This window comes from Phyllostomus hastatus, unplaced genomic scaffold, assembly GCF_019186645.2.
Source record: "Phyllostomus hastatus isolate PE091 unplaced genomic scaffold, TTU_PhHast_1.1 phas_scaffold_501, whole genome shotgun sequence".
Lineage (NCBI taxonomy): Eukaryota > Metazoa > Chordata > Mammalia > Chiroptera > Phyllostomidae > Phyllostomus > Phyllostomus hastatus.
Window position 1 is genome coordinate 66,081,430 of NW_025334033.1, and position 19,110 is coordinate 66,100,539.

Below are 19,110 nucleotides of genomic sequence, written 5' to 3' on the forward strand. Positions count from 1 at the left end.
TGGTAAAAAAGGTGAACAGAGGCGGCGTGAGCATCCCCACCGCAGGACTGGGGCTCAGGGAGACGGGCACTGCAGGACCTGGGGACAAGACAAGGACGAATGAAGACAGAGTCAAAGGAGAAGGGATAAGCCGGTGGGGGTGAAGGGCAGGTGGAGGGTGGGTGGAGAGGAGCTGCGGGGGTAAGTCTGGCCAGGGGCGGGGGACCTCGGTGGTCAGGGCTGGTCCCGGGTGGGAGGCCTAGACATGAGCTACAGCAGGTCAGGAACAGAGCAGGCGGCTCGGTGTCAGGGACCAGGGCTGGAAACCTGCCTCTGGGGTCTGGACAAGCCACTGTCCCTCCTCAAAACTCAGCTGTGTCACCTGCAACGTCAAGTAACACCTAGCTCAGCTGTGGCGATCCGGCGACAGTGCTGGTGACCTGTGAGGCGTCTTACAGATGTGTGGTCCCATTAAGGGGTTGTCTTACTGGCTCCCAAGGTGATGAAGGAGAGAGCTGGGGTCCCCAGCCCTGAGGACCCTCAGAGGGCAGCACGGCCTTCGTGGGGAGAGGGCGCTCCTCCTGTCTGCGCCGGCCACTCTGGACTCACCGGTGTCGGGCCCACAGGTGCTCACCCACCGCCTGCACTACGGTTCTGGAATCTGTTCGAGGAGCAGGTCTTCAGCGCCACAGACCTACAGAGAGAAGGGAATTGGAGACCGCAGCCCCGGGGGGTCTCCCTTCAGTCCCGGCCCCCCGGCCTTCCACCAGCTCACAGCAGCAGGCAAGCACCACGTGAAAGGACCCCCGGGGGTCCCTCTCCCACCAACCTTCACCTTGCGATGCCCATCAGAAAGGCCCTCCTACCGCCAAGGGGGCTTCAGTTAGATAACCCGGAGGTAACCTGGCCACTCAGCTCTACCCGCCCCCTGACCCAGCCCTTTAAAAGGATCTGTAGTTGTAATTTCTGGCCCCCCCCCCACTTATTTTTTTTTTAGTTTTTGGTGCAGACACAGAGGGAACTAATATACTGCAGAAGCCAGATGCGGGGGATGGGGAACAGGGCCCCCCAGGCTGACGCAACGGGTCCCCGGAGAAGCACACACTTGCCCTGATGTGGTACAATATGCGCCAGAAACTGGAGTCTGAGGACCGATACCGTTGACCAGGGTAGAGCTGCCACATGACGGGCAGCACGCTCGGGGGCAGCTGGCTGGGGCGCATGGGCTTCCCCCGGGGCACGTCTTCCTGGCGCATGAGCACTCTGGGGCAGTCTTCCTCCTGCAGAGAAGACCAGGGCACATCTTCAGGGCTCCCTGGGGCACAAATAGCCTCCTGCCCAGCCCGCTGCTGCCTCTGATGCTGGAGCCACTCTCCTGGAAGCTCTGCTCCTTAAGCCAGGTGTGGTTCCCTTGGGACCCCCGGCTGGGCCGGAACACCCAGCACTGTCCCATGCCCAGACACTCAGACAGGTCACAAAGGCCCGCATCTTCCAGACACACTGCTAGTTGCCAGGGTATGCCACGGGGCCTTGAGCTGCCAAAACTTTGAGGTTTTCATGCCCATTTCAGCTGACGTGGGATTTTCTTTGATTCCTCCCCCATCCCCCTTTATTTTATATCTCCTTCTAAACCAGATATCCCCAGACCCCAGCATCCCGGGCCAGACCCCTTTTCGCCATCCACCCTCCACCCCTCCGCCATCATCTCTTACCCGGACTACTGCGATGACTTCCTAACTGGCCACCTTGTTGGACATGTGCCCCCCAGTATCAGATCTCGGCACAGCAGCCAGAGGGACCATCCAAAGATCACTTCTGTCCCCGCTCGACACCCTCCAATGCTTTCCCACTGCAGGCAGAGTGAACTGAGACCTTTACTGGGGTCCACAGGCACACGTAGCCAGGCCCCGGTCTCCTTCCTCCCCTGCTGTCTACCTGTCACCCGCCACCCTCCTCCAGCCACCCCTCCAGGACTCCCCGCTATTCCTGGGACATGCCGCACTTCAGTGAGCTCTTACACCTGGGGTTCTTTGCCTAGCACATCCTCCCCTGGTGCACTCAGGGCTTACGCCTTTGAGGCGGGAATCTGCTCGAATGTACGTCTTCTGTGAAGACAAATGCAACAAAACCCAGCTCTAGGATACACCTCAGAGGCCTGCCGACAGCAGGGCTCTGAAAGGGTTCAAGTACAAGGACGGGCCAACGCATGGCAGGCAGTGCCGGGAGAAAGTCGGCTTCACAAGGAGAGTCGTGCCATGGCATATGAACTAGGCACTCGTGTTTGTTCAATGCCTCTTTTTCCAAAGTGGAAATAGCTTTTTAACCTTTGCCATTTATGAAATAAATGAGAACCCACTGTTAAAAAAAAATTCAGACCACCCCACAAGGCCTGAGTGTGGGAGCCCCCATTCCTGCTGTGTTATCATGTGGGCCTCCCCATCCTTCCACCATTTTTAGTTTGCCAATCCATCGTCTGCTTGTTGATTTAAGGAAACCTTTACATATTAAGAACCCTGGTCCTGCCCTAGCTGGTGGGGCTCAGTGGATTGAGTGCCGGCCTGCAAACCAAAGGGTTGCTGGTTCCATTCCCAGTCAGGGCACATGCCTGGGTTGTGGGCCAGGCCCTAGGGTGAGAGGCAACCACACACTGATGTTTCTTTCCCTCTCTTTCTCCTTCCCTCCCCTCTCTAAAAATAAATAAATAAATACCTTAAAAAAAAAAAGAATACTGGTTCTTTCAGTGATGTGGGGCAAATCCTGCCCCACTGTTTGCTAATGGGTTATGTTTTGTGCAGAATTTATCACGAGTACGTGACACTCTGCTTTGTGGTTTGGGAGCCATGTTGAAGATATTCCCCAGCTCGAGGTGAAAAAATTTACTTAAATTTCCTTCAACTACTTGAATTAAAAAAAAGTAAATATTTAACTTTGTTTTTAAAAGTATGTGTATGTATATTTTTATACATATTTTTATATTTAGATATACATTTGAAAATTTAAATGCCAGTAAAGTGCAAAAATTAGATGGTGGTTAAGAGCCTGGAATGCCAGCCCTATTACCTAACCAGCAGTACTTTTGGGAACAAATTTACATTTTTATGCCTCAGTTTTCTCATCTGTAAAGTGGGGGCACCATCACCGTCAATACCTTCCTGCTGTTTGCTATTACATGACAATAATGTTCCAATATTATATTTTTAATTTTGCTTTTACACATTTCTATTTCAGTTTACATATGAAAAGAGTTTCGACGTTTTTCACGTAAGTTTCCATAAGGAAACCCACGCTCTAATGGGAATTACTATAAGCGAGATACAGTTCTTAAAAAAAAAAAAAAGTCGAGCCCTGGCTGGTGTAGCTCAGTGGATTGAGCTCAGGCTGCGAACCAAAGTGTTTCAAATTCGATTCCCAGTCAGGGCACATGCCTGGATTGCAGGCCACGGCCCCTAGCAACCGCACACTGATGTTTCTCTCTCTCTCCCTCCCTTCCCTCTCTAAAAATAAATAAATAAAATCTTTAAAAAAAAGATACAAATAAAAAAAAAGTCGACATTAACTGAAGCTCCATCTTCAGCCATCACAGAAAACAAAGGCAACACCCATTCAACACCGGCTTTTACACGGCCGTGCTATTTGCATACGTTTGTGAGGTCCCCGCCCCCAGAGCACAGAGGAGGAATGGAGTATCCCGAGCTCTCCCACAGTGGTCCCCAAACCCGCCGTCTGTAACCTGTGCTGGGCCCTTTAAAAACACAGATGTCTGGGGCCACCTGAGGAGACTCTCTCTGATAATGAGCCACGTGTAGGAACCACTTACTTAGAGCAGCAGTGGTTCAACCTCGCTCATCCCACGGCACACGTGAACTAATTACTAAACTTCTGTGGCACACCCAAAAATACATTTTTGTGCCAACCGGACACACAAAAAATAGGTATACTTTCGACTCGTTCACACCGGATGGCTCTTGTTGTGTTGGCGGTTGTCGTTTTCTAATCTGACAACCTGAGGGAAAAGAGGACCGTGCCCCTGACTAGCCAGGTGCTGCACGTTGCACAAATTCTCGGGGCGCACCAGCGCGTCGGCCGCAGCACACCGGTTGAAAATCACTGCTTTCGAGAGATAATGTTCCCATGTTATGGACTAGGAACGCGAAACCCAGAAAACTCCTATTTTACTATTAGATCACATTCACACACCCCAGAGGCACTGGGTCCCCATCCTTTGGCCAATGTGCCTTTTCCCCACGTCCCCAGCCCGGCCTGGAGAACCCGGACTCATCCCGAGAGCCCAGCGCAAACTGGTTCCACCTGTGAGCCCCGCTGGGCGCCCCGGGAAGATGAGACCTTCGGAGCCTCCCGCCACCACCGCGCTCACCCTGCTGCACCCCGGGGGCTTCTCCAGGGCTGCGCATGGCCTGGGGCGCCTCCGGCACCCAGGGCCTGGCCAGGGATGGTGACGCTCACGCTGCCCTGCCCAGGTGGGGGCCCCAACGCGGCCATACCTCAACCTTTATGGGCACCCACGTGCGGTCGTTCTCGTCCACATACACACCCGTCCGCCAGACCCACAAGCGGTCCGGGTGCACGGTTGTGTGCGAACTGAACGCGAAGTCAGCCATGACGCCTGGGACAGTCTAAGGAGCACGAGCCGCAGCCTCTCAGCCTCTCACTTGTCGATGGGATTCAGGACTCGATGCTTTATAGCGGTTGGGGCTTGGGCGCCCCCATGCGGCGGGGCTGGAGGCTGGCGGAGAACCACGCAGGGCGGGGTGCAGAGCAGACTAAGGCAGGGCACGTGAGGCCGACGGACCAGCTGGGTCTGGAGCTGTGCGCCCAAGCTGACTTGTTCCCCGGGACCCTGGCAGCATCTAGGAGCACAGAGCGGAGCCCACAGACCCAGCACTTCCTGGAGGCCCCCCGCCAGCCAGCCTCGCCCTCTGCCCCCGGCTCCCCAGGGATGGTGAGGCATCCATGTGGGTGGCTCTGGCCCTTTCTTCTAGTGGGCTTCCTCCTCTTGGACCCCACTGTCTCAGTCAGTCACTGTGTGTGGCTGGTCAAGCCACACCCCAGACCGGGACTCCAAGTCTCTGCTTGGAGCTCAGGGTCAATGCCAGGCAACCCAGAGTCAGGGCCCCCTCCACATCTTTTGGACAAGAAGAGACCTGTGCAAACCTAAACCAGACCTGGAGTGGTTCCCCAGGTTCATGACATCATCTTCAGCCTGTAGGTTTGGGTGTCAGAATCAATTTCCTTGGCAAAGTGCACATCTTGAAGCTCCCCTCCCCCCACAAAAGACATGCAAATTCCTCGGCTTTGATGCCGCTGTGGTCATCTAGTGGCTATTGTGAACCGTGGTGGTGAAGACACATGGTTTTTTCCCTTCTTCGTAGGCTTTGAATTCATTAGTGGAAACATTGTTCAAAATCAATACTTCAAAAGAAACCCTTCCCTCTACCCTGAGAGCAGTGCATTTGAAAAGTCCCTAGGTTATGTGACCGAACCGCCTCTCTGTGAATTACAGCAAATAAAGAAAACAATATTACTTCACTTTGCAGTAACATGGGCCCATTAAGGCAATTAAGGAAATGAAGAACAATGAGAAACACGTCAAACGAGCTCCAGCTTCGTTGGTCTGGCGTCAGCACGGGTGGCAGTTTGGTGCCTCGACTTCCAGCTCTTTCCTGTCTCTCTGACATGTCGAGAAAATAACGGGTGGTCTTTTGAAATGCCAGAAAGTGAAAATGAACTGAACAGCGGAGCCCTGGACAGCAAAGGCGTGTCTCTACCTAACCAGACGGCCCAGTTCTCAAGAAGGTGCTGTGGAGGACGGTGGCGGCAGAGATGTCACTGGGTTTACGAGGGACATAAAATAGCAGGCAAAGGCCAAGGAAAGTTCTGAGTGGGCGGGAGCAGACACCGGCCCAGCAAAGCTTTCCCCGGCCGTGTTGGTACTTAATAAAACTCAGACGTGTGGCTTCCAGGCTGATTTCCTTGTGGTTTGTTCTTCATTCCGGTCCCGGATAGCTGCTGGGAGCGAGATCATACGGTAATGTGCTCCGTGGGGGACGGCTCAGCCCAGGCCCGAGCTCTGAGGTCAAACGTGGTCACGAGGCCAGCTTAAACAGGACTGCTGGGGTGGCCTCTTGCGACGGGGAGAGGGGGCAGCAGGAGGCATGTGGCCACTGACACAGCCACGTCTGCGGCTCTAGGACCCCGAAGGCCCCCGGGTCTGCCAATGCCATCAGCACTTGCTCTGCTTTTCTGAAGAGGCCACAGAGGGACACATAAAGGGACAGGAATCAGACCCATTAGGCTGGCTACGTTCCTGGATGTTCTGGGAATAGGATGCCCGCCTTTTGAAAGAACGGAGGGACTGACTGCATCATCGCTGTGGAGGATTCAGTGAATCATTTGAGAAGGGGTTTCCAGACGCTGCAAAGCGGAGGAAGACGGCTGGGGAGTCCGTGGGGCAGCTCGTGGGGAGGCGTGGGCTTTCTCCGTGGAAATTCCACGGGAGGGGGAACAGCCTCTGCTGGCCGATCTCAGAGGTGGGGAGCCCCTCGGCGTGGTATCTGCTCCTCCCGGGGCCCCACGGCCACTCCTCCTGGCTTGGAAGTTGCATGTTCCTTCCAACGCTTTGTGGATGAGTCGGCCGGCTACCTGAAGGTAATCAAGGGGCTGTTTCATGTAGAAAAGCAACACAAAGCAATTCTTTGGACTCATTTAAAAAGTGGAATGCTTAACTGATGCTTTCACGTCCTGACTCGGACCCACTTTTGACTCTGACCTGGGGGAGTTACCATCCTTTGCCACCTCGCTGCCACACTTCTGTAGTGAATGGCCTGAGCTCAGTGCTCTGCAAACCCGAACTCAGCAGTCCCTGAGCACCCCGTCCAGTTGCCTAGTGGGAGGAGGGGGCGGTCCCCAGAAGAGATGGATGAACTCGTCCCCTTAGTTCAGGGAAGCCGCTGGATTTGAGCAGGGTGGCTCTGGATTTCAAGAACCCTGGTGGCATTCATTCTTCAGGAGGGAGGAAGCCATCCTCCTTTTTTGGGCTCCAAAGGACAGGCTCGAGAGGGAGTCCTGGCCATCGGTGGGGACCAGAGCCTTGCTACCCTACGTGTGGCCCCTGACCCGGCGATGTCAGCGTCACCTAGAGCTGGTGAGAAGCACAGCTTCTCCAGCCTCCCTGGCCCTCCTGCGTCAGAACCCGCTCTGTAACAAGCTCCCCAGGTGGTTTGGGGGCCCGGTGACTGCTGGTCCGGGGGAGAGCGAGCCCCTTCCTGGGAGTGGCCCCCGTCCCCCAGGTCCCCCCAGATGTCTCCAATTATGACACAGCTGAATACATGTCTCTGTATCATTTAGTTCTGTGTTATTTTCTGTTAAAAAGCACTTCTAATATATAAAGTGTCGTTCCCTTAAAATCCCAGTAACAACTGTCACCCTGAGCGTCACCCACAGTTGCCGCAAGCTGCAAAGCGCCTGGGAAGGCGCCGGGCCTCCGGGCTCTGCAATGACGCCGAACGGTTCAGCCAGCAGGTCGCAGCCCTGGCTGCTGATTAGAGTCACCGAGGAAGCCTGAAAAACATCTGTGCCTGGGCCCCAGCCCAGACCCATGAGGCCGGAGTCTCTGAGATGCGGGCTTGGGCAGAACTTTTCTTTTTTAAAGGGGCTCCTCAGGTGATATAATGTGCAGCCAGGCTTGCGAACCATGTGTCTAAGATTTGAATCACTGTTTTTGAGGCGAGAACAAGATTTAGAAAACTAAATAACTCTGAAGGGGTTCAAGCTGCTTTTTCCTGCCATCCATTCCCCTTGTCGACCTCACCCCAGGTCCGCACTTGCCTTCTTTGCCTGTGCCCTGTGTTTAATCTGCTGCTTCCAATCTTCTGTGTCCAGGGAACCACAGCACTGAGATTATGAGGATTGCGAGGGTCTGGGGTCTCGCCGCAGTGTAAAACCCAGCAACTCCTGTGTGTATCAATAGATGTTAAGGCATCTGTGCTAGTCCCCTAGCGTGGGTGGTTAACCGTTCCCAGGTGTGGGCCACAGTGTGGCTAATTAGGGCTGATCCAGTGAGCTCAGGGTAGAAGGGGTGTCAACAGCCTGTCTCCAAAGGGCTTGCGTTTTCTCTCTCCATGCATAGAGAAGCCGGGACACAGAGGTTCTACATGAGACTCGGGCCTAAGCCTGGCTTTCCCCACTGCGCGGCTACTTTGTAAACTTGACAGACTTTCTGTTTTTCTATCCCGGTCAGACTCCCGTTGTATCTTCATTTTTTCCAAATATTTAGCCAATCTCCCAAATATTACTGAGAAACTTATCTTTCCACACAAGATTTCTGACACCACCACAGTGAAAGAGCAGGTTCCCATGTAGAAATGGATCTGCTTCTGGGCTCTGTTCTGACCCATTTGTTGGCATTTTGGTAAAAACACACTTTAAAAACATGAATTTGAATTTGAGATACATGGTGGGATAGATCCTCTCTTTTTGTTCCTTTTCAAAATTGCACTTTTACATCTTTTTTTCTGAATACTTCTGGAGTTTTAATTGGCATTTCACTGACTCAGCATCGTTTAGGAAAATCTCTTTTTAATAAAAATCTCATTTTTAATAAAACTTCATAACTTTTCCCATAAATTTGCATATCTTGTTTAACTTACTTTTAGTCATTTTATAGTTTTGTTGCTTTTGTGAATGGTATTTTTCTTAATGCTACTTTCTGGCATAAAGGAATGCTGCTGAGTTTGGTGTTGACTTTATACCGCGTGCTTGCCAACCTGTATTAGTTTTCACAGTTGATTCAGCTGCAAATAAGAGTCTTTCTCCCTCTCCCTTTCCAATCCGCACCCTTCCCCATGTCTGTCTGTTAGTGTCTCTCTGTGTGTCTCTGTCTCTCTCTCTCAGCCTCTAACTCTTGCCTTGCCATCTCACGGACTTTTAATGTTTGCTGAACTGCTCTGAATAGCAGGAGTGGGCCACGCAGTAGCCCAGCTTTCTTTAACGTGAATTCTTCTAAAGTTTCACCAGTGAGCGTGACGATGTTAGCGGAAAGTTTTGGTAAATGTGCTTTATCAGTTAATCATGTCCTACTGTTCCTGGGTCTCAAGATTTTTTTTTGTACTGTATGTGTTGCATTGTACTGCGTGCCTTTTCTGCATTCATTGAAATGATCTACATTCGCAGTGAAGCAGACACTGCAGGCTGCCCACCCAGCACCCAGGTCCTGCACCCTCCTTGCCACGGAGCCCTCATTTGGAGGGGCTCTGCCTCCGGTTTCTTCAAGGACCTGGGGACAGGAGGGCTCTGGCGCTGGCCACGGGTGAATGCTGACGTCTCCAGAGCAGTTCTAGGCGTGGGGCAGCCGTGCGCCTCCGTTCTGGCCCATGAGACCTCAGCTGGTTTTTCTTCAGCTCTGGGAAAGTCTCAGCTGTTAGTTCTAAAGATTCTAAAGTTCTGCTTTCCTCATCCTCTTTATTTTCTTCTTTCAGAATTCTTATGAATTAGTGTTGATATGACTGCATTCCTCCTCCATATTGCTGCTTATTTTAATTCTTTCCTTCTCTTTAGCCAATATATCCCCGGAGACGTCCTTAGACTAATTTCTCAGTTCAGTAATTCACTCCTTACTAGTACCTTTATGTGGCTTAGCTTGTCTATGGAGCTTTTCATTTCAGGAATTATAGTTCTATTTCCATAATTTTTGCGGGAGATAGCAATTTAAAAACTAGTGAAAGCAAAACATAAGAATATTTCTATGACCTTGGGGAAGGAATATATATATTTTTAAAAAGGCACAAGACCCACAAACAAAAATGGAAAAGAATGATAAATTGGAAAACTTGCTTCCCAAAACACAATAAGCAGTTTTTTTTGTTTTTTTTTTTTAAAAAGACAAGCTACAGCCCTGGCTGGCATAGCTCACTGGATTGAGTGCGGGCTGCGAACCAAAGTGTCGCAGGTTCGATTCCCAGTCAGGGTACATGCCTGGGTTGCAGGCCATGACCCCCAGCAACCGCACATTGATGTTTCTCTCTCTCTTTCTCCCTCCCTTCCCCCTAAAAAATAAATAAATAAAATCTTAAAAATAAAAAAGACAAGCTACGTTTTCTCTCTCTCTCTTCAAACTCCAGATGGTTTCAAAGTTATTTTCAAACTGGCTCAGGGTCGATGAGGAGGAATGGTCAAAAACAGACTTCAGTCAAAGCAGTGCGAGCAGTGCCGCACACCCTCGAGGCGGAGCCGTCTGAATGAGGGGACAGGAGCACGGTAGGAGGGCATTCCCAGTGTTGGGCACCCCTGGTGGAGGAGCAGTGGGGGTGGCCCCTGGCAGAAGGAGTAACTAGAATGCGGCAGCAGGGGCATTCGCTGCAGCTGAACTGAAGACCTGATTACCTCCTCCGTACTTACCACCCTGGGCTAAGGGGGCAAGTGCCATCTGTCCTCCAGATGAATGGCACTCGGGACAGGAGTCAGGGCAGTGCCCTGGAGGAGTGACAGTGGAGGGAGGACCTCACCCACTGGATAGATACCCAGCTGAACTCCTCCTCCTTGGGAACGAGGAGAAATGAGCCCAGGAGAGCAGCCCCGCACCTCTCCCAGGCAGAATTGCGAAGGCAAGGCAGCCGAAGTCTTCCAGAGTGGCCCAGTGTCCCAGATGAACTCACAGGGAAGACTCACTGGAGAGCGAGAGAACACACGTACCGTGAGAGAGAGGTGACCAACAGAGCTCACACCTGAGGGAACAGCTGTAGGGCGGCCAGAACAGGTGTTCGAGTCACGCAGATCGGAGTGCCCAGAGCAAGGAAGACAGCTTCATGCAATGACACAAGGGCGAGTGGTTAGAAAAAGCATCATCTCCCGGAGAAGCAACACGGTGAGCGCAGGCTCTGCGGTGGGGTTGCCGCAGCCCCACGCCACCGGCTGCCTACTGGGGCTGTAACCTTGGGCGGGGCACTGACCTTCTCTGTGTCTGGAGTGTGTTGTGCGTGAGCCAGGGACAGCAATGTTATGTCTGTCTCACAGGGCTTTTATGGGGACTAAGTAGTTAACGTTTGTAAAGTACTTAGACTAGCACTTGACCTAAGCACTCATTTAATGTTTGCTCTTATTGTCTCGGAAACAACAAATAAAATTGTTGAAATAAAAGACTGAGTAGGCATGTTGAGTAGCAGAATGGACCAAACCAAAGCCTGCAAGACCATCTGTGTCTTCCTGAGTGCATCAGAGATGGGGGGGGGCAAGTGTGCCGCTAAGGGGCACGGAGGAGAAGTCGTCACACCCCAAGAACTGTTTAATAAGAATTCCAGAAGCAGAGAAAATGGAATAAAAAGGAGGCAATATTTGACTAAATAGTTGAGAAATTCCCTTAACTAAAAAAGATTGATATCACCGGAATGGATTACCTAAGGGAAAAAATACCTACATATAACCTAATGAAATATTGAAGAAAAAAGTTTTTCAATATGAGAAAAGAAACCAGGTCATAGAATTCAGTGGCTATAGATTTCTCATTGACAACACTGGCTACAACACAGAAGTGTTTACATATGATAATGTGTTTGAACTAGAATTACATACCCAGCTAAACTATCATTCACATGAGGAGGGTGAGGCATGAGCAACTCTCATTCCCGGGCCCCCACCTGGCGCACAGAGGCAGCTCCTTAGCAGGGAGCAGAAAACTCCAGAAGAAGTAAATAAGATACAAGCAATGAAAAGGGTGAAAAACCCCAAACTATTATAGTGCTTGAAAACAGTTTTACTTTTTTTAAAATATGGAAATGACATTTCAGATCATTTCAACATGGCGTGTGGATCAGAAGAATGAAGAAACGGAAGTCAATCCCAAAGTCCTTTTCTTAAGGGGAGAATAAATAAGCTAATTAACTTTAGCTTGTTTTATGAAAAAAATACCTTTAAATGGGTAGGTAAGTTTAGGTGAACCAACAGAAGGTCGAAAGCAGACTGCAGAGCTATCCATTTTGGGGCAGCGTGAATGGAAAAAGGAGAAAAAGAAAATGAAAGGGTAGACGAGAGAGAAACCCTGAAACGCTCGCAAGGCAGTCAGGCTCTGGCTCATCCCCATGTTCTGCTAGAATTATTTTCATCTTAGGATAATAGGTAGGATGAAATAGCAGCCTGAGCAATCCTTCAGCAGAAAACAATGAAAATTCTGGATCAAATATGCCTTTAAAGTCTTTTTAAATGCCTCGCTGAGCTGACAACAAAGCCATAAATCAGGAGCCAAAGCGAGGGAGAGCAGAGATTCACAGAAGTGACGGGCCTTTCCCTCTGGGGACAGAATCTGAGGTCTGCTGATCTTGAGCTTCCAATTTACTTTTGACACTTCTTAGCAATGCACTTTACAAATGTTTATTTGCTCTTCTTACATCGTTTTCTCCATCCTGGTTTCACTTCGTGATGGAATGATTCCTCCAAAAGCGCTTTTAAAGAAGCGCTTTCTGTGGTAAACTTTCTAAGGATGTGCTGCCTGAGACGTAGCCACGGCTTGCACGTGGTTGCCGAGCGCCCGAACTGAGGCGAGTCTATGCTGGGATGTGCTGGTGTGTAAACTGCACGCTGAATCGAAAGAATATCATCCTCACACATGCACCCCCCACACGCAGAAAACAGTGTTCCTCGTGTCCCCAAATATGCTAGCCTCCCTCATTGCACTTTGTAAATTTTTGCTTTCAATCATTGTTGACAAAAAAGTCATGCATTTCTTAGGACACTGTGTGTGCTTGCCCAAGCTGGGAGCTCTGAGCAGGGCTCCCTGAGAGCAGGAACATGAGCTGCCTGTCACCCACGGACATCAAAGCATCCAAAAACTGCTTCTCACTGACTCTCACATTCTGGGAAATCTTCTGGATAGTTCAGCCTGCTGTTCGAGTGAGCTCTGGGCAGGTGTGAGGCCAAGGTACCTCCTCGTAAAGGGGGAGACTGTTTTTCCATTTAATGAAGACCCCGAGAGTGGGATGATTAGGCCGGAACTTGGGGATTAGCCACAGCTTGACTGCCTCCTGAATATTACAGGGTTCATTTCTCACCCACCTTTTTCTTTTTTTCATTTTTCCATCCTGTCTTCATTCACCTCATGCTTCCTCCACCTGATCAACCATCCCACCCACTGCAAACAAAAACACACTTAAAAGTAATCCTCTGAGCTGGGACGTCCATCTCCTGTCCTTAGGGTTTTGGGTTCTCAGGTTTCCAGAGCTGAACTGTAGAATCTACACCCTGGCCTCTGGCTCTCGGGTGTCTGAACTACACCACTGTCTTTCCTGCGTCTCTAGCTTGCAGACCACAGAGCATGGGACTTCTCAGCTCTGTAACTGTGGGGGCCAATTCCTCCTAAGAAATCTCTTTATCTGTACCTATTACCTATCCATTCATCAATCCACCCCAGCTAGGTAGCTATCCCTATTGGTTCTGTGTCTCTGGAGAACCCTTGCTCACACAGATGCAGTGCTGCGGGTGGAGGTGGGATGCAGGCTTTCACCACTCAAGTGCACCTGGTCAGGAGGCGTGCTGCGATCTGGAAATAGATCTGCAAGGTTGGTTGGGAGCTGAGACTTGGCCAGATGTCTCCAGGGGGTGAGGCCGCCCATGGTGCCCTGACTAGATGAATAAATACTAGCCCTGTGCAAATTACTCAGCAAGAAAATGGATCTGGGAAAGATTTGCTGATTGCATATGTTTATAAATGTCATTGAAGAGTAGAACTGCAGATAGGGCTTCCTGGAAAGTTCCTTAACTTTGGCCCAAGTGGAACAAAATAGCAACACCATTTATCTGCATTGCTGGGAAGTGAGTTGGAGATTGCAATTTGAATTTCAAAGCTGGGTATCAAGATCCTGGCATTGTATGCAAAATTGTGCTTACATGTAAATACATGACTATTTTTTTACCCTCAGGAATGGGCCCAAGACTCCAAAATTTAAGGGCTATAAATCATGTGTTTTGTTTTCTTTTCTTTTTCTAAGATTTTATTCATTTTTAGAGAGAGGTGAAGGGAGGGAGAAAAAGGGAGAGAAGCATCAATGTGTGGTTGCCTCTTGCGTGCCTCCTACTGGGGACCTGGCTGGCAACCTAGGCATGTGCCCTGACTGACAGGGAATCGAACTTGCAACCCTGTGATTCGCAGGCCAGCTCTCAATCCACTGAACCATACCAGCCAGGTGTTTTGTTTTCTTGATAACTAAATCTCCCCTCATCTTTATCACAACTTAAAAATATAATTTTTCTGGAAAAAATCTCCTTCCAGACTATGACATCTGTCCTGAATTTATAAAGAGAGTGGACTAAATGTAAATAAATCTTCTCTTACTGACTCTATCAGGTAACACGTATCATGATTTGGAAACGGTCACCCAGGCGGATCACCTCCCCCCCCACCCCACTCCTGTGCCTTTCCCATTCTCTTTGGTTCCCAGGCTGAATTTACTTCCTCTTGTCTTCTGTGAGCCCCCACTTGCCCATGGCCTCTTTGTGACTTCACTGTCCTACTTCATTGTCTCATTGTAATCCTTACCCGAGGATATATTTACTGATTTTAGAGAGAGAGGAAGGAAGGGAAGGAGAGAAAGAAACATCGATGTGAGAGAGAAACACTGATTGTTTTCCTCTCCTTTGTGCCCCAACTGGGGATTGAACCCACAGCCTTGTGGTGTGGGGGACAACGCTCAGGCAGCTGAGCCGCCCGGCCTGGGCTCCACAGTCTCATTTTACGTGACATTATCCAGGTGAGGGGCTAAGGATGGCAGAGGCTGCCTAACTGTTGTTTTGTCTTAAAGCTTAGTGGCCTCTCTAAGATTTTTTTCTTTTCCTGATTTCTGTCTGGGACAAAAGCCTGACCCCTGTTTGTCTGGGGCATTGTTACATTTTGTTAAAGTTAGACCAAGCAGCTGCGGCAATAACCTTTGGGGACTGGAAGACAGTTCCGGAATATCAAACCGAGGAGTCGCTGTTTTCCTCTCATTCTAATTTACAACCCTCTGTTGTCGGTTTGATCTCCTCCAGGTTTCTCCGTGCTGCTGGAGAAGGTCACAGCATCTTCTGATTTTATACATTCATCACGTCGGACCCGAGCGCAGCCCACTCGCTCTTACTGATTTATGGTGTTACTCAGAGCGAACATTTCGGAGTGATTCTTTTCCGAATTCCCCACTGGAAGGTAAGCCCCCAGCAGGCAGAGACTGATTCCTCTTGTTTCCCTGCATGCTGAGCCCCTAGGACAGCCCGCATGTGGAGAACTGTGGTGCGGAAAAAAAACCCTTCGGCCGGAAGTGTCCAAGTTCATTCTCCACTAACCGCTGGGCCAATCAGAGCAGGGGCGGGGCATGGGGGGGTGGGGCGATCCGCGCAGGGAACCGCCCAGCTCGACTTCAGATGCTCCTTTAATAACTCAGGTGCATTGGGTTTTATGAAATTAACTTCTCTTCATCCAAGAGAGTGAAAACCCACAGAGTGTTCTATTTGCAACACCCAGAACTGGCGAGGGCTTGTGTCCGGAATATGTAAAGAATGCCGGAATGGTAATAAAGTCGTAGGAGAGCGGGCACAGGACTGGAACAGCGACTTCACAAAGCAGGATATTCAAACGACCTGTAAACGCGTGACGAGTTGCTGAACCTCCTTCCTTGTCAGGGAAATAGAAGCGAGGCCGACGCAGGGACATCCCACCCACGGCAGTGGCCATCAGCCGAATGAGGGAGCAGCAAACAAAAGCCCCAAGCTGTGCCATCTCCAAAGGAGCGATTTGGCAGTGATAGGGGACTCAAGACTTGGGAAATTTTAGCTTAAGGTAAAAAGTTATGTCTAGCAAGGAATGTGTATGTTAAAGCTTTTGTTTCAGAAACTACAGAGGAGGCCCATCCTGGCTCCTGCGAAAACAGCCAACCTCCTGGGGCACTGCTGAAGATCACCGCCTGGGGGCAACTGGAGGCATCCGGGCCTTTGTGTTCCAGGGAGAGAGAGAGGACCACCTGCCCCGGGGAACAGCTAACTGCCCAGGACAAGAATGCTGCACCTAATCCTCCCTGAATCTCAAACCCCTCACTGCACCTTGTTTATTCCCTGCTATAAACACCTTGGCCTGGAAAGAAAAGACAAGATGGTCTGTTAGAGTGTGAACCCACCATCTTCTCAGATTGCCAGCCATCCGAATAAAGCGCCTATAAAAGATTCAATCGCTGTCATTTGTTTATTGAGTTTGGTAGTAACAGGCAGACCCAAACGCCGGTGTCTTTTCTGGTTACGGCAGCTTGGCACGTGCGTGTCACTCTGACGGACGACCAGAGAGCGAGGAAGGAGGGAGGGGCTGGGAATAAAGTATTTGCATTCATACAAGAAATGACCGTGCACCTTCTGTGTCCCCAGCTCTTGTTGAGGAAAGAGAAATTCACTCAGGCATGAGCCCTGATATCTGTCACCCTGTCTGGTGTGACAAGGAATATGGACTTTGGAATCAGATGGTCTGGCGTTGGCTTGGGCTCTGTCACACATGGAAAGCTGGGTGACCTTTAGCAAATTACTTCATTTCGCGGAGACTCGGTTGCCTTATCTTTAAATTGGGGTTCTTTATACCTATCTCATAGGGCTTGTGCGAGAGTAAGGCGGTGTCATGCTAGGAGCCCAGCGCCAAGAGGCCTTCGGGAATGACAGCCCGTTGTGGGAGTGAGGCACATGCTTGGAAAAGTTAATCAACCATCTCACCAGAGGTAAAAGGAACGCACAAAAAAATTGCAATGTAATTTCTACATATAAGCAATGAATAGAAAGTGAAGTTTAAAAGACACTATAAAATAGCGTAGTCACATACAGGAAGAGAAAGAAATAGGAGCAAGATCTTCTACTGAAATCCGCAAAACCTATGGAAAGAAGTGGAAAAAAAAACCACTAAATAAATGGATTGAAACAATATCATAAAGATGTCTTTCAAAGTCACCCCAGGCAAGATCCTAGCAAGTTTCTTTTTTTCCCCCCAGAAACTGACAAGTGGATTTTAAAATTCATATGGGCAGGCCATCTTGCAGAAAAAGAACAAAGCCTGAGGACAGTCAGATAGAAAGCTCCGATGGCTGAGACGGGGCAGTGGCTTCAAGGGCAGGAAAGTTTCCCAGTGGGAGGGCGTGGAGTGCAGAGAGCGCTCACAGCGGGGACACTGCAGGCGCCAGGGAGGCAGGGCTTCCCCATCGGTGGTGCTCGGGGAAACAGGCCGAACCAAAACAGGCCTCAATCCGGACCTCACACAATACACAAAACTATTTCCAAGTGGAGTTGAATGAGAAAGGTAAAACCGATTTCCTTTTCAAGGAAAATGCAAGAGAACATTTCTGTGACCCTGGAGTAGGCAGTTTTATGAAGTAGAACACAAGATCACTAATCGTGAAGGAAAAAGTAATATGTTGACACTGTGTTAATATTAAAGAAGTCTAGCCCTGGCTGGCGTAGCTCAGCGGATTGAGCGCGGGCTGCGAACCAAAGTGTCGCAGGTTCGATTCCCAGTCAGAGTACATACCTGGGTTGCAGGCCATGGCCCCCAGCAACCATACATGATGTTTCTTTCTCTCTCTCTCCTTCTCCCTCCCTTCCCTCTCTAAAAATAAATAAATAAAATCTTTAAAAAAATTAAAGAAGTCTATTTGTTACGATGCACTACGAAAAGAGCGAAAAGGCAGCTCATGAAGTGGGAGAAGATAGTTCGAGTACATGTATCTGAGAAGGACTCATTCATACAGCGTATGTAAAGAACATCTGCAAATCAATGTGAAAAAGAAACAACCTAATAGATAAATGGATAAAATATGACGACGTCTGTCTGGAAGGTATCCAGCCACGTAATATGAAATATGGGGACATTTACTGAAGAAGATACCAGATCCAAGAAACGCTGCAGGTAGGACAATGATGCCTGAGTCCCCTTCAAAATAGGCACTCGGGACCTCACCCAGTTCTCCCAACTGCAACACGGTGTTGCTTCTGCTCTGGTAACAGAAGCCACAGAACAAATTTTGCCATGACACATTGCATGCCAAGATCCTGCATCAAAATCTCGGACACAGGAGTTTCAGGAATCCCCGGGTGAGCTTCTGGTTCTTGCACTGTCAGCTGCTAGTTTTTGTTCATTGTGGCCCGGACATGTTCAACATTCTCAGGTGCTCTGCGTGTTGCAGGCCTTCCAGAATGTGAATCACTCTCAACAGGTTCTCGACCACCTTTGAAGGTTCGTGCCACGCTTGTGTTTGCGCTGCACTCACTGCATCATCCCCAAAAGCCTCCTGAGTTATCCCAATAGTTTCGTGGAGGGATGTTCAAGCTTGACACAAAATTTGATGCAGATCTGTTGCTCCACTTGCTCAGTCATTTTGAACGCGACGGCCACACAGTACACACACTCGCTCAATGGCGTCTACCACCCCCACTGATTAGTACAGTGAAGGCGTCATTGTTCCCGCATGTACATTCTAGCCCATTCTCCTTGGCTGCCAGTCTACGCTGATGTCATGCAAACTGTTCTGGTTATATTAACAATGGCTGGACTTTTTCCAGATGGACCTCATACTTCAACAGGGACTTCACTAAAGAAGTTCTCCAAATAACCAACAGACATGAAAATAAGTTCGACTTCAAGAGGCATCAGGGGAATGCAAACTAAAACCAACATTGGACATCACCATGTAATTACCAGAGTGGATAAAAGGGAAAAGACAGAAAATACCAAGTGTTGGCAAGACTGTTAACAACTGGATCTTCATACCCTGCTGGGGGAACTGCAGATTCGTACAACTGCTTTGGGAAACTGGTCATTTCCACTAAAGCTGAAAACAGGTGTAAAACGTGTGTACCCAGCAGAAATGTGTACTCGTATCCAAAGTTCCCTGCAGCACAGTTCAAAACAGGCTCAAACTGGAAAATGCTCAAAAGCCCACCAGTGGTTGAATGGTACTCATTCACACAACGGAATGCAACTTAGCAACGAGAATGAACGGACCACAACTGTGCACAACAAAACGAATGAATCTCACGCACATAGGGCTGAGAGCAAAAAGCAGCCATGGACGAACACACAGGTGTCCCGTGGGCTAGAGAAGCCAGGCTCACAGGGGTGACTCCGTACGGCAG

The 19,110-nt window shown here is 49.7% G+C and overlaps 1 protein-coding gene across 1 annotated transcript; it reads right to left on the minus strand.

Moving 5' to 3' along the window:
- Positions 1 to 625: 625 nt before the first annotated feature.
- Positions 626 to 4,598, minus strand: TCL1A (TCL1 family AKT coactivator A). The gene is made up of 3 exons (XM_045821964.1): positions 4,482 to 4,598; positions 1,089 to 1,259; positions 626 to 673 (listed from the first exon to the last, which is right to left on the minus strand). Exons 1-3 carry the CDS (start codon positions 4,596 to 4,598, stop codon positions 626 to 628), a joined length of 336 nt encoding a protein of 111 aa, XP_045677920.1.
- Positions 4,599 to 19,110: the final 14,512 nt, after the last annotated feature.